This window comes from Helobdella robusta, assembly GCF_000326865.2.
Source record: "Helobdella robusta unplaced genomic scaffold HELROscaffold_67, whole genome shotgun sequence".
Taxonomy (NCBI): domain Eukaryota; kingdom Metazoa; phylum Annelida; class Clitellata; order Rhynchobdellida; family Glossiphoniidae; genus Helobdella; species Helobdella robusta.
Window position 1 is genome coordinate 534641 of NW_008705379.1, and position 16301 is coordinate 550941.

The following is a 16301-nucleotide window of genomic DNA, read 5'->3' on the forward strand; positions in this document are numbered from 1 at the left end:
AAGTAATATAAGGATCGAACAATCCCACCTAAAATCTCACATTATCCAATCGGAACTTATCACTTAATCCGTATCAGGTTATCAGTACTGGATAAACTTTCAGCCGCCGAAGACAGAGGCGAGAGTGAAACTTTAGAAGTGTCGTTGGTGTTGTAGTGTAGCTGGTGGTGGTGATTAGCGACACTTTTTGCGTGTCTACCAGCTTGGCGATTTCTAAAGAACGACGATCCCTGCGCAAATAAGACGACCTCATCGTCGTCGTTGTTGTGGCTGCTTTCGCCGCCACTGGCAAATGTGAAAGTGTTGCCGTCGGCAGTTGACGCAACAGGCGATGATGATATTTTTATGGTTTCTTCTGTCGTATGTGTGGAAAGTTGAAAAAAATTTTACAGGTGAGTTTGTTTAAACACATAAGTCACACACAAACATACACAAACAAACAAACAAAGACACACACACGCACACACACACACACACAAACATAAACCATATATAGATACACATATAAAATACATAAAAATAATGTGATTAATACATGAAATAAGCAGACTACATAGAACGGCTAATGTTATTTGAAAATAACATCAACAAAACGATAAAACTGTTAAATCTACGTTAGTTAAGTTGATGTAACGGTGATTTGGGAATGAGATAGTTGATGAAGAGAAAGAACATTAATAATTAATTGGTTAATTAATTAATTAACGAACTAACTAATTAACCATTAACCGATTAAATAACAGCTAATTATAAAAATTCATCAAAAATTTAAAAAAAAATTTACAAACTATATCAAATGACAACGCTTGAAAATGATTGAACAAATTTAAAAAGATCCAAGACTTAATAATTGTTAATTAGAACACTAATCCCAAATTTTAAGACCAAGTAAACATTTAGGAATGGTGCCAAGATAAGGTTTTACTCCATTTTCAAGTGCTATAGTTCAATTCCTATACCAATCTAGCACAATAATTTATTAATTAGTTCATTGACTTTTAATGGCACAATGATAATAAGGCATTTTAAAGAATTGATTGATTAATGAAGCGTGTGTATGTGTGTGTGTGTGTCCTGTTGTATGTGTGTGTGTACGTATAGGGTGTGCAAGCAAGCTCTTACTTCATATTAATAATCAAAAATCCGTATGGTGGATACTTCTGCGAGTTTAAAGGTAAAAATTGTAAATAAATTCTAAATATTAATTAATTAAATAAATAAACTAGAATAAATATTAAATAATAAATAAATAAACATTAAATAATAATTAAAGCTAACTGGTGAAATAGGTGGGGGTTATTTATGATTGCAATAGGAAATAGATATAATAAAAAAAAACTTGAAAAATTATCTTGAAACGTTTTCGCGTTAGCTCACAGATCAGGCGCTTCATAAATGTTACAACCGTATCATATTATGATCTAATTACCAAATAAATATAGAAAGGGTATTATTTTGAATAATTAAATGAATAAATTGAGACTACATTTTACGGGAACATTGAAAAATTTAAGGAGCAAATAATTTTGATTTAAAGCATTTAATGAAAAACAAAGAAAATTTTGAAAATGAAATCACACAAACACAGACACACAAACACAGACAGACAAACACACACACACACACACACACACACACACACATACATACATAGATAGATAAAAAAATCCTTAAAAAAAAGCCCATAGATAAAATAAAATCAAACAAAAACACAGAAACAAGCATATAACAACAAAGACAAAAAAATATAAAAAAATAATAAAACAAATTTAAAACTTCGCAACACCTAAATCCACTAATTCCCAGAAGGATTTTTTCCTTGGGAGTAAGAAGGGCACGCATGAGGCTACTGCAATGTGCCAAAAACTATGCGTGTATGGGTAATTTGTATCGTTCTCCAGGAAGGCAAATACAACAATACCGAGAAGGGCCAGTAAGATACCCGGTACCATCCAACGGTATTCCAATTTATCTGGGAAAAGTGATCTGGACTTGACTCCTTTCCATACCTGTGTGGAGGAACGGAAGGCGGAAGTTGTAGTTGGGCCATGCTTGGCGGAAGTGTAAAATTAAAAAAAATATGAAATGGATCACCAATTCACCCAATTACTCGTTCGTTTACTAATTCATTCATTCATCCGTTCATTCCCTCACTCACTCACTCACTCACTCACACTCACTCACTCAATCAATCACTCACTCACCCATGCAATGATGACGACAATGGAACCGGTGGCAATGGGGACAACGTTGGTCCAAACTTCATTGGAGCTATTGACAAAGATGGCAATCATCACAATTCCAACCGTAAGTAACGTGAGCAAGTGACCTGTTGTGGAAATATTATGAATATATGAAATTATAATTTAATTATAAAATTATAAGTAGGAAAAATAAATATTAGCGAGAAGCAGAATAGCCAAACAACTGCACCAAACCAACGACGACACGACGCCACACCACACCACACCACACCACACACAACAACGACAACTACGACCCCCAAAGCAACCACAACAGCCACTTTACCAGATTTAATCCTAGTCATGGCGAGCAGTGTCACCCAGAAGGAGAGCAGGGACAGTAAAAAGTCAGAGTACTTGTGCACTGAGTAGCGAACCACGCAGAATCCATAGACTGACCATGCACTCATGTCACATGCGTGGTAGAACTATTTATAAATAATAATACAATAATAATATAAATTATAATAATGTAAATAATAATAATAACAATAAGAATGTGAATGACGATTATGATGCTTGTAATTGTACGAACATCTGTATGTATATATATATATATATATATATATATATATATATATATATATATATATATAAATACATATCACACTCGTATAAGTATACTACTTCTTACAAACAAACGCACTCTTTCTTTCTCACTCTCTCTCTCTCTCACACACACACACAAACACACAGACACACACATAATACTAACTGTAGAAAAGACCATATTCAGCGTATAGACACAGAACTCGATGAAGCGCCATCTCTTGAAGGCGATAATCATGGCGGGAATAAACGCCAGGTTGCTACATGTTAACATTACGGTGTACCACATCTGTAGGCTGTAGCTGACCATGTTGGATTTGTCCTGGCATAAAAAACCTTGAAGCCCTAAAGATAAAAAAGAAGCCATTTATTTATTTTATTTAAAAATTTTACGGTTTAAATTAAATCAAAATACTTGAAAAAAAAATAATGACACGTTATACAGTGCCAAAAAATAATACGGATGATAGATTAGTCTCGTACGGTTATGCGTATGTTTGAAATTGTTTGTTGTCGGATGATTTTTTTGAATCATTGAGAGGCACACACACACGCACGCACACACATACACGCACGCACGCATGCACACACACACACGCACGCACACACACGCACGCATTCCCATGTTTAACCACACCAGATTGATTGGTGACATTTTCTGGACAAAGAAGAAACTTTAGTAGATCTGATTTTAACGTAAGAAAAGAAAAATTTGAAATTATTGATAAAAAATCATTAAAACGGTTTTTAAACCGGTACCTTTAAACCGGTACCTTTAAACGGTATTTTGAATTAGTATTAATAAGTTTTAAAATACGAAACGGGTAAACGAAATCTGCCGGCAGATAAATAGCAGCAAAAGAAATATGTATAATGTCTTTTCAGTAATTTCGCCGTAATACAAGTTTGAACTGGCAAGCTATGTTATTATAAATTTGCTATTAAGCATTAAATTAAGCAGCACACAACAGAAATACACAAACATAGAAACAAACAAACAAACGAATAGATGGAGAGACAGAGAAAGAGAAGAGAGAGAGAGAGAGAGAGAGAGAGAGAGAGAGAGAGAGAGAGAGAAAACGAACTTTTTCATTCAAGAAGAAAGGAACATATATGTTGATAACTTTCTTGTTGAACGCTTGCAGTGGATTAAACCTCTGATTAATGAAAGAATGATTAAATGAATGACAGTGCAAATGAGATTATAAACAAACTTTTGATTGGATGACTGACTGACTGACTGGACGAATGAACGAACAATCAAGTGAACAACAACATACAATAGAACGATGAACACGAACGAACGAACGTGTTAAAACGTGAACATTAATAACATACCTATGTAGATCTCAAAGGTAGGACTTCGAAAACGCTGATCATAACAAAAGAACGAATACATGCCACTCGAAAAAAACGAATAAAGTATCATTACACTTATAATATTATCATTATTAATAGTACTAGTTATCGTAATTATTTTTTGTTATAATAATTTCAAAAGTTACGAATACATGTTTATAAAAATGCACAATAGCATATGGACAAAGCCAGACATGCAGCAGTTAAACGCACGAAATATTCACATAGCTAAACTACAATTAAAAAGCAAATTTTTACATACAAAAATTACTTCTTACAAAAATAGATAGATCTAAATAAATAAATGAATGATTTTTTAGTGGGGAGGCGATAGGCTGGGGCCTGTAGGGCTTACCAAGCTCAACTCTCTCAGAGGTGGGTGAATTATTTTCACAGAAAAATCCATTAAAACCTAATGAATTATAAAATAAAAACAATTAATTGAGATTTTTGTATCAAGACTAGACTGGGAATTTTAAAAAAGTTAATTATCTTTTAGTAATTTATTCATTAACAGAGAACAATCTTCTCATGTTGGTTTATCATTGTGAGCATAAATCTGCATCCAGCCGAAAAGATTACGTTCAAGTTTTTGTAAGAATAAACACATACACACACACTCACATACACATACGTATATGTACACACACACACACATACACACACACACACACGCACACACACACATACAAACATGGATAAACGGATGTGATTCTTATAAGAATGCCAATTGCTGGATAAAATGAATATTTGTTAGGTGACATGTGTCTAATGTAACAATAGAATAAGTTACTATGAATAAAAATATTCATCTATATATATATTTATCTATCTATTTATTTTATTTATTTATTCGTTTATTAAAATTCTAGCCCGCATATGTATATCACAAATGACAAAACGATGTACGCAGTGTATAACAATAAAATTAAAACAATGTCTCGCCATCGTTGGCTAAAGAGAGAAGAGAGATAGGCACATGAACAGATAGACAGACAGAGGAAGAAGAAAAAGAGAAATAGAGAAAGAAAGAGAAAGAGAAAGAAAAAGAGAGAGAGAGAGAGAGACGAAAGTACCAACCTGCACTGCAGACACAAAAGGAGAGGTAGTAAGGTCCTTTCTCGACGAACCTGCAGACGCCATTGTTCTCACACTGCTTGTTCAGACAGGAAGAGATGTGGGCGCTAACCAACACCCCCATAGACGGGTCCCTACATGATGATGATGATGGTGATTAAGGCGGTGATGATGATTATGATGGGTAGAGATGAGGGGTTGTGGTGAAAGTCGGAAATTTTATAATAGAAAAAGATTAAGAGTATATAGATACATTTTCGTTTAAATTTAAACTGTGCTAGGTTGAAAGACTACAGACTCCAACGCAAACACACACGCACGCGCGCACACACACACGCACACAAACACGCACGCACACACAAACTTACTTCAACTCATAATGACTGACATTCCTCAATCCATCAGTAACCAGAACCTTTCTAAGTAGCTCATTAACAGAAACCTCCCTATCCTTCAACATCCTCTCCAGTGGGTTGGTTGTGGTCGTAGTGGCAGACCCCTCTCCTCCAGGGCCGACACCACCGCTACCACTCCTCATCTTTCTTTCTTCCTCAATGACACTACCCCTATGCTTGACATCCTCGAAAGACTCGTTAGTCCATTCCTGGAATCCGATATAGTAGATCCCGGATTCCGGATAGGGAACGTAGATGAGGTGATGGGAATTGTTGTCATTGAGGATTATGAGGGAGCCTGGATCTCGGCAGTGGAGTCTGTTGTCGGTTGTGACAGTTGGATAGTCTCGCTGGATGCATACTGCTGCCTGAAACTCTTTTGGTGACTGTGGTAGATTTGTTAAATTCTCAAGCGAGAGACATGCCGGTAAGAGTTAACACAAGTTCAATAAGCATGTATAGTTCGCCGTTTTATGTTCTAACTTGTTAATACATCAAGTAATGACTAATAAGCAAGCCAAACGTTCACCAAAGAACATTGAAACAACCAAAAAACAGACAATTCAACCTTTTGAAAATCCAAAGAAAGTGGAATAAGAGTAAACTCCATAACTAAAGTACCGCCAACATCCCTCATGACGTCAACATCAAATGTTGTCATGGTGACCAGAGATGGGCGGGGTATAAATAGGCTGTCGGCTTCGTTGAAAATCGTTTGGTATACGGAACTTTGGAAGGAATCGGTTTCTATGTTTGATTTTAATGGCGTTGTCATGTAGCAGCTTATATCAGACGGCGATGATGACGAAGATGATGACGAAGGTGGTGACGAAGATGGTGACGAAGATGGTGACATTGATGATACAATATCACGAAGCTTTCCCGTTTTGCAGTCTGTTTAAGTAAAAAAATATGACAGTAAATAAATAAATAAACTAATTATTAATAACTAAAACAATAATACAAGTATTGAGAAGAATAAGAATAATAAAAAATAAAAATAACTTGCCATATAGAGATACCAGTGCATCAAATTCAATGCTTGAGTTGTCAAAAACTGCACCAATACCGTCATATACAAATGCAATGTATTGCCAGCTGTTAATGCTAGGAGAAAATACCTCAAGATAGGAATCGTTTTTAATGTTATTGCTGTCGTTGTTAGCTAAGATGTTGATGTCATTTTGGCTGTTGTTGTTATTGCCAGCAGCGCCGTATATAGTAATGTAATGTGAGTTGTTGTTAGCTTCGCTAGAGTTGTCGTCGGTGTTAGGTATAGCCTTGCTCTTGAACAATATTCTGAAATTGCACTGCTCTTGTTTGCAGTTGCTTATGGTTACTCTGTATTTATATGTTGTTCTTGTTGTCAGGAATCTGGAATAATGACGTCATTATTCGCAATCGTTACTACTAACGTATTTTCATCATCGTCGTCGTCGTCATCATCGTCGTCATAATAGCTATGGAAGTCTAACTTGTAATAAGTGGTAATGTTATCATACAATCTGATGGTGGTAGCAGAGTTTGCTAGCAAGATGCTGACGTCACCAATGTAGAATGTTATGTTGCTCTCCAGGCCATGATCACATACTGACAGGTCTAACTGGATGATGTAGATGATGATGAGGACGACGTTGATGATGATGATGGTGATGACGACGGAGCAGCAAACCAACCAACCAACCAACATACAAACCAGCAAACCAACCAACCAATCAATCAAACAGCCAACCAACCTTTTTAATAACTTCATTATTACTCCTCTCCATGACCCCACCAAGAAACCACTGACCATACACTGGTCGATGGAATTCAATGGTCTTCCTGTGGGTAACATTATCTTTCAGAAGACCTGTCCTATTTACCAGAAATTTGTCGGTAAATGTCTCATTACCATCGAACTTCTCGACGGGGAACGAACCATACTGAGCATATCTGGTGGAGAGGAAGAAAGATTGTGGTCGTTTGTGGTAAAAAACTTCGCTGGTAGCAAATTTTAAAAACAAAGACTTTTAAAAAAAGTTATTTAACGTCATACTGTCATTTATATATTTAGAGTTCCATGTCGTTAATTATCATTTATCTGTAAATGTCATTGATCTATTGATCATTCACCACTAAAAATGCCATGATGAAAAAATGAATAAAGACAGAGATGAAGAAGCGAATAAAATAAACGAACAAACAAACAAACAAATACTCAATAATAAAATAGCAAACTAACATAAAGACCATCCTTTCATAGCACTTGGTCTGAGATCTGTTGACCGAAACATTCCAGACAGCTTTAAATGTGTCAGGAGGAATGTCTATTGAGAATGTTTGGACACTGCCAAAATTTCTATAAGAATAAACTGGCATATTTTTGTAGAATGTTGTTTCTTCTGTAAAACCTTTTGTGAAATTATAAAATAATATTAATGATATTATTTTGTTAGTTGTATATTGAATAAGTAATTAATCTTAACTTAAAAAAATTTATTAAATCAAAATGATATAAGTTTAATTAATTTGAATAAAACATATTAAATTAAATAAATTAATTAATTATTAATCTTATTATTTATAAAATTTTATAAAACTATATTCTATAACAATAAAATAGATAAAGATTTAATTTAATTTAATAAATCAATATTTTAATTTAAAAAAATTAAATTTAATTCTTCAATGAATTTTCCTAAACAGTAAACTAAGTTATTAGCACTATTTAAAAAATTAATTAAGTTAAAGTTAAAATTAAAATTGATTTTAAAAATTTTGAGTATCAATTAGATAACAAATGACATTAATTTCTTAATTAATGAAGTTTTCTAACTAATTAACTAATTAAAAGTTAAAATTATTAACTTATTTATATAAAATTTTAAAATATCAATTAGAAAACAAATGACATTAATTTCTTAATTAAACAATATTCTAAAAAAGATATTTTAGTATTTAAACTTAATAAACTGAAACTAAACTAGAAAACCATCATAAAAAATGAGTAAATTAGTAAACTAACCATAACTAATTGAAGGTAGTAGCATAAAATATAGAAAAAGTAGCATTTTATAATTTTATCGATTTTAGAAATTTAATATTTGTTAAAATAAAAAAATGTAGACACTTAAAATAAATGATTTAAAATCCCTGAAAAATTTTAAATTATTTAAAATTTAATTATCGTCCGTTCTGTTTAGATTAAAATTTTTATCCTTTTTTTATGAAAATAAAACTATTAATAATCTCATTTAAAACGTATTTAAACTATTTTTTTAGCGATTAAAACATATATTTGAATATTAAATTTCAAAATTAGAGGCTTAACAATTCTCGCTGGCAATATTCGGGTTTAGTACCCGTTAGTACCTTGGTTTAGTTGCGACTTATTCCATAAACTGTTTACTCTTTGTTGTTTACTAGGCGATAAAATGGCTGCTGATGAGGTAGGAATTATTGTAATTTTTATGTATAGACCCCTCTTTACCTTAAATAATTTAAAAAATGCAGGATTTAAAAATGCGTATCTCACTCGCATGCGAAGGAGCTGAGAATTTTGTAAAATTTTACTACGAAAGATTTGATAAAAGCCGGCATGTAAGTAACTTCTATGTATTTTGTATTTATAATTATAAATTATAATTAATATAATATAATTAATAATTAGAATTTCAATTAGTTCATCTGATTTCAGTTTCATATTTATATTTGACACTGTTTTGGGGTATCTTATGGAACTGAATGTTAATCACTTTTAGACAAAACTTAATGAAAGCTTTTTTGTGTTTCTGTTTTCATAAAATTAATTAAGTAAGTAAAATTAAGTAAGTAGATCATTAAGAACTTTGCTCTTTACATTCCACAACAGATTGTTTCAAAACTATACAGCGTGGATGCAAAATTAATATGGGAAGGTAATGCCGTGGTTGGGTTGGACAGCATAGCCAAGTTCCATGAAAATCTCCCCACGTCACTCCATGTTGTCGAAACAATCGACGCCCAACCAATCTCAGGTATTACATATTTTATATTTAAAACATTAAATCAAAAGAAGTGCTCACATTTAAAATATATATATTAAATTTTCTTTATCCTTATCTCAAGGTTTTGCAACAAATGGTCAAGACACATTTGTAGTTGTAACAGCTGGCACTGTTAAATTCCATGATAACAAACCAAGAAGCTTCTACCAAACATTCACCGTCACATCCCTTAACAGTAAAGATTGGAAAGTCAAATCGGACTGCTTCCGATTAATGCCTATTGACACTAAATCTTGATTCATTTTTCTTGTATATGTATAATAGGTTTTAATGTTTTACTCTATTTTTATTTAATTAAATATACTAACAAAATTGAGAGGAATATATGTATTTTATACAGAATCAAATATGAAAATTATTTTCTATACACTAAAAAGTTATGACTAAATACAATTTGAAAGTAGAAATATTTTTAAATATAGCTAACTAAATAAATACAAAAATGCTAAGGCACAAATTTGCACACCTCGAATTGGTGTTTGTGTAGGTATCGTTTCTGAGCAAAAGCTCTCTGGCATCGTTCGCACACAAATTTCTTTCCTATGACGGTGTGTATGAGTGTGTGGGACCGCAAATTCGACTTGTCGGCAAATGCCTTGCTGCAGCCCGGGTGATGACACTTGTAAGGTCGTTCACCTGTGTGGGTCCTCATGTGACCTTTCAATAACCACGACCTTGAAAAATGTTTGTGGCATACTGGGCATCTGTGGGTCAGTTGGGTATATAAATCATTTTTGAAATATGAATTGAGCAATTAGTTGTTTGACAATTTAACTGGTTACTAGTAGCCTAGAGAAACAAGAGTCACAAATTAACCACCTATTTTTAGCTTGGTTATGACTAGCAATGACATGATCGCAGAAAGCAGAAAAGTTACTAAAGAGCTTGCTGCATGATTTACACCTGTGTATCTGTACACCTGCATTGTCATACACGTGCTCGTGACAACTTCTAATTAATTTCTGAACTTCCGATTCCTTTTCTAGGCAGCTGTTGATGCTGGCAGCGGGAGGTACAATTGAGGAACTACTCGATGGTTTCATGTCGGTGCTGTTTGTGCTGGTGGTGAAATTGTGTTCTTTTGTTTTTTGCTTTGGAGACGAAAGTAAGAGATCATCCATTTGATTCTTTGTGGATTCAATGGTTGACATGTTGGTGAGGATGCTTTTTGTGAACCAGTTTGGCGTGTTGATTTTCAGATCATTGACTAGATGATAAGACGGTTGAGATTTCATTGAGTTGTTGTTTTGCTGATTCAACCAATATAATGGCATGACTGAGCCATTTGAAACTCTGAAGAGTGACCAATTTTTTTTATCTGCAGTCAGAGAATTGACAGTGGTAAGGGGTGTACATAGATTAGTTGAGGTTGTTACAGTGGGAATTGACCTTGGGAAAATAATATTGGATCTTGAGTAGCTTAATGCTGTTGGTAAGAATGAATATGTATGTGATTTAGACACGCAGATGGCATTGTGCTCATCGTGGTTCGGTTGAATGATAATGGGCAAGTTAATTGGATACGTCAGAGATGTTTTCTGGTCTGTGCTTTTTAAAATTATCAATCTACTTTTTGAGTTTATTTTCTTATCATCTAAATTTTCATCCAACTTTTGATGATTGATTCTTTGCAGATGAATTGTTGATTGATTTTGCAGGTTGATAGAATGTCCCATTGATGTGCCATTGAGAACCTGTTTCGATGGTTCATTGTTCATCTTGTTAGACAGTAACTTGGATTGATGATTCTTTGCCAGCATTCTGTGAAGCTGAACAAACGAAACACAATTCTTAATCAGTTTTAAGTTTACAAGAAATAGACATAATTGATTACAAGCATCATAATTTATACCTCTGAATACGGACATTTTGTAAAAGTCTGTCTCAGTCTGTGCAAAGTTATTTTATATTCAGTAAAGTCATCTTTTTCCTCAATGTTGTTGAGTGATTTTTGAATGTCTTTCATTGAATTGTTACTTGGCATGCATTCATCTTGCCTGGATAAGTTTACAAAAATTCATAATTTAATCAACTAACAACAATTGAAAAAATAGAAAAGCAACAAATTGTTACAAATTGACAATAAAACTCTACCTAAAACTGTCAATGAAAGATGCTAATGTGTTTGGAACTGTTATCATTTGTTCTTTTGATCTGTTTATTAACTGACATCTAGTGACCAAAGATAGACCGTCCATTACCTCACTTTTAGCAATAACCCACTTTTTTGATTCTAAATAATTAGTTTGGGCACGATTTTTGTTGTTGAAATGAACTGTTCTTTTGTAACTGTAATGAGGATTGTAGCTGTGCCTGTCTTTTATCCAGTTTGTGGAGCCGATTTTCATTTTATTGTGAAAGAGTATGTTTTTGAAGATATGGGAATGATTGGAGTGACGCACGCCAGCGCGCAGAACATGGCCCGAACGTGTCCAACTCAAAGTTTTAGGAGAATCTGAAATTTCATTGTCAATTTATCATCGAAAATCTTTACAATTCACATCTTATCTTAAACGAATTTCATTCTAGAGAGAATAAAATTTGTAGTTTTTTTGTTAGAAATGAACCAGAATGTGAAAAATAAAATAATAATTGAAGAGGGCATCATCGCACCAGCGGTCCTTGAATCACTTGGCTTTTTCTTATAACATCGGGCGACATTCATCAACTGTCTAGGCATTGTTAACTGAATTTATTGAGATAATTGAGAAATTTAGGAATTGTTAAATCATCTTATAACATCACAAATGCAGACAAAAGTTATTTTGAATCGCTACACTGAAGCGATCAAATCAATAACTTTTGACGTAACGGGTAACTGTTACGGTTACTACGCGCTATTTAGAGTCGAAAAGCGCTTTATTCTGCTATTGGCGTTGAAAATTTTGAATATTTCGCCAATATTTCAACCTCTTTACACTGTTTAAAGCGTTTTATTACATCTAAAAATGAGTTTTTCAACGTAAAAATAACTTATAAATGATGTAAACTCGAGGAAACAACGATTTAGAATGAATTTTTGCCCGCTTGTCGATTGTTTACTGTTGAATCTTCAAAACACTGAAAAGACATCATCAACATCATTACATAGGAAGGCTTTGTAATACAAAATAGAAAAGAATAAATAATAAAATTAAAAGAAACTTATAAAAACAGCAAATAGTAATGCACATCTAGTTACAAAGTTCATTGAAGAAAGTTCATTCAAATCATTTAAAATAAGCTGCATTTTAATAGTCATCTTATAACATTGCTGAGGGCATAAAAAGAACATGATCCAAAAGAATTATACGTTTCAGACTAGCAAAATAAATTTTCAAATATATATATATATATATATATATATTATAAGGATATATATATATATATATATATATATATATATATATATATATATATATTATAGATTTTAAAAAAATTAATTTGAATCAGTGAGATTGTTGCTGGAATGAGCAGGCATGAACAATTGAAAAAAATATGATTGAATAGTTTCTTCTAATGCACTATTCATTCAGACTATGGAATCATTTGATGCTAATTTTGGAACCACTGCCAGCCTGGACCTATCAAATTTTTGAAAAAAATTAATTATTTTTCACAATTTATTTGAAAAATATCTATTTAATTATTACATTTGACAATGTCAGTTACAAATTATAGATAATTAAAAGCATAAAATGAAAATTAAATTTCATCAAACTAAAAACTAATCAATCAGCTAACCTTATCCTTAATGATGTGATCCTGAATATCATTCTTATGTGAGAACATCATGGTGACATGAGCAGGACTGAACAGCTTTTCAATTGGACCAGCATAGGCTGATAACTTTCCTTTTGTCATTGGCTTAACTTTTTCACCAATCCTAGAATAAATTGAGTTTACAAAATTAAAAAATTACTATATGACATCTTTACATAATTTCAGGTTAGAAAGAGAAAGATTATCTGTAGTGAATGTCTAGACGTACCAATATATGTAGACAAATTTGACGGTTTGGATGGAGTCATATACATCTGACGTTCTAAAAAGAGCAAACTGGACCTGGTCATCTTGCAGATATCCTTTCATTTCATTCAAATCACTCACACCTGTAGCCAGTACCTTAGCAAAAAATCGAGATAAGATCAAAATGAAAATTTCAATTTGAAATTTTTCTACACAACAAAGGTGCATGTTGATGATGGAGCTAAATTAAATTAAACTCAGGTAATAAATGGATGTCTTTTAATGTAGAAGTATATATCTATTTAAATATCTACCTATAAATACATACACATGAATGAATGCATTATTAAGTGCAGTATAAATACAATTTACAATGATTCCAGCATTTCAACATAAATTTCTGAAAAAATTTAAATAGTGTACCTATCAAGAAACCAATTTTAAATTTCACTTTATAAAAGTAAAAAAGGACCATTAAAAAATTAGAAATATCTATGTAAATTTCAAAAAAATGAACCACTTACCTCTAATGGCTTTTTGATATCACCGTTCTGAAAACCAGTTAGCACCCATGCAGTCTGCGTATCATCTCTCCTTACATCATTTATGGCCTCAATAAATTCCGGACTAACCTAATTAACATAACAATAAAAATAATAATTACAAATAGTAATAATAAATAATAGAAAAAAGAATCAATTTATAAAAATGAGTCCAAAATGGTAAAGAAAAAAATATAAAATTTTTCAAACGCCATTTTTTATTTAAAACTGTAACTAAAAAATCAAGAACAACCCGCTAACTTCAACATTGATACCAGCCGGAGCCACAGATCTTGGTTCAGTCCTGGCCTGGGGCTTCAAGGAATGTGCCGTAAATCCACGTTCCTGTCTGCCAGCCGTCGATCCTTCTATTACTTTATTCCTAGTCCCACTTGACTCCTCCAGCTAAATAAATTTATATTTTTTCAACAATTTTTAATTTAAAAAGATAATAGAAGTTAGTTTTAACAACAGTTATGATGTTTTTAAAAGTATTCTATATTTTAATTTGCATAAAATGAATGAAATGTTATTTTATATAAAGAATTATAATAGATATACATATATAAATTGAAAAAAAATTAAGAAGAAACAAAATCATGATAATTGCAACTAAAAATACAAAAATAAAATTCTTCACAGTAGAAAACACACTCAAAGATATAAAAAAATCCTAATTTTAAAAGTGAGACAACAGTCAACCTTCTTAATAATGTTTTCCTCAGTCAGATCATCCAGTGAGCCAGTTTCAATGAGTAGATGGTAAGGAGTGAAGTACTCTTCCACACTGCCACTCACCACTCCATATCTCCCTTTTTTAGCAAATGGAACATGTTCACCAATCCTTTTAAAAGAATTTATAGTATTGTGTATTATAGTATATAGTATATATTTATATTATTTATAGTATATAATTCATTGTGATTGTTAGTTACATTATTAGTGTTCTATGTAGTACTAATTATTTAATAGTATTACTTGAGTAACATCAAAACTTCAATAGTTAATTTTGATCTAATTTAAATTGAAAGTATCATTATTATAATATAATTAATAGTATCATTAGATAATATAAAAAATCAATTAAAAATTACAAGTTACAAATTTTCTATGCAACAAAAACAAAACAAAGAAAATAAAACAAACTGACCAGTGGATGTAAACAAATTTAACAGTGTTTGACATGTCGAAAGTCGTGGTCATACGTAGCAGGCAGTACATGACCTCATCGTTCTTCAGGTAGGAACAAAATGTCCCCAGAGACGAATCCGTGATTTCGCTAGTTGCCGACACATCGATACTTTGAGGATTTTGATCAACATGACCAACGATCACCCAGGATTTTCTGTAAATTTCGCCTTGGTCCGAACGCACGTCCGCTAATGCTGAACGTAACTTGTGGGGGTCCAACGGTTCGGCTCTCGTCCCCATTTCAGGTAAGTTCGTTTACGAAAAATTTGGTTTTAAACAGAAAATTTTTAAATTCCGGTTACGAGACCAGGAGGTGTGAATGTATTAAAATTAAAAGTGAATTTCAGTTTATAATAAAGCACGACGTCTATGAATAATTTAATTTAGTGAAACTCAGTTTTCGGTTTTCTCATGCGTTAAGTTTAATTCAAATTTTGCATTTACAAATGTGTTGATAAAATTTTGTTTAAAGAATTTAACAAAATAAAAAAATGTTCAGTAGAATAGGTTTATTGATTTACCGGATTTGTTAATTTTTTGGTAAAGTTTTTAAAACGAAAATTTTTTACAATTCAATTAGCAATGGGCTTGCAGTTATTAAACGGTTTTAATCATGGATATATATATATATATATATATATATATATATCCATGGTTGTTATTCAATTGATTTGGAGATTAGACTAATTTGAAAACAAAGAGAGTTATTGACGAAACCGATAACGAAAATTAGGAAGGTGATCTATGGTATCTAAGTTTGTAAACAATGTAAAATGGCGGATTTAACTGAGCACTAGGGCGCCAAACGTTTGCAGATGACCTAATTTGTATAAAATTGAACTTTTAAAACTGAATAAAGTAGTCTTAATATTTCATAATATAAAGAAGAAAAGGTAATTTGTAAATGGATTAGTTATTTGCAGGATCGCACGCGTTCGTTGTTGAAAATCGTCATTCTTTACGTTTTTG

The 16301-nt window shown here is 32.3% G+C and overlaps 4 protein-coding genes across 4 annotated transcripts; 1 reads left to right on the forward strand and 3 right to left on the reverse strand.

Annotated features, from left to right (window-relative positions):
• Positions 1-59: 59 nt before the first annotated feature.
• On the reverse strand, positions 60-8787 carry HELRODRAFT_194137 (hypothetical protein; the record flags this gene model as incomplete). The annotated part of the gene is made up of 14 exons (XM_009030361.1): positions 8631-8787; positions 7848-8016; positions 7360-7558; positions 7099-7226; positions 6629-6997; positions 6192-6351; positions 5597-6009; positions 5232-5362; positions 4507-4563; positions 2959-3137; positions 2443-2671; positions 2205-2329; positions 1787-2009; positions 60-355 (listed from the first exon to the last, which is right to left on the reverse strand). The coding sequence occupies exons 1-14, from the start codon at positions 8674-8676 to the stop codon at positions 60-62; spliced, it is 2724 nt and encodes a 907-aa protein (XP_009028609.1). The 5' UTR covers positions 8677-8787.
• A 325-nt stretch (positions 8788-9112) lies between these two features.
• On the forward strand, positions 9113-9888 carry HELRODRAFT_88960 (hypothetical protein; the record flags this gene model as incomplete). The annotated part of the gene is made up of 3 exons (XM_009030296.1): positions 9113-9205; positions 9477-9621; positions 9713-9888. 3 exons carry the CDS (start codon positions 9113-9115, stop codon positions 9886-9888), a joined length of 414 nt encoding a protein of 137 aa, XP_009028544.1.
• Positions 9889-10096: 208 nt separating this feature from the next.
• HELRODRAFT_88911 (hypothetical protein) lies at positions 10097-10360 on the reverse strand (the record flags this gene model as incomplete). The annotated part of the gene is made up of 1 exon (XM_009030292.1): positions 10097-10360. A coding segment is annotated over one exon (264 nt), but the record flags the coding sequence as incomplete, so codon positions are not given.
• Positions 10361-11741: 1381 nt separating this feature from the next.
• On the reverse strand, positions 11742-15642 carry HELRODRAFT_194138 (hypothetical protein; the record flags this gene model as incomplete). Its single annotated transcript, XM_009030362.1, has 8 exons — positions 15292-15642; positions 14844-14985; positions 14403-14546; positions 14124-14231; positions 13622-13755; positions 13375-13516; positions 12265-12337; positions 11742-12106 (listed from the first exon to the last, which is right to left on the reverse strand). The coding sequence occupies exons 1-8, from the start codon at positions 15570-15572 to the stop codon at positions 11742-11744; spliced, it is 1389 nt and encodes a 462-aa protein (XP_009028610.1). The 5' UTR covers positions 15573-15642.
• Between the last annotated feature and the right edge of the window lie 659 nt (positions 15643-16301).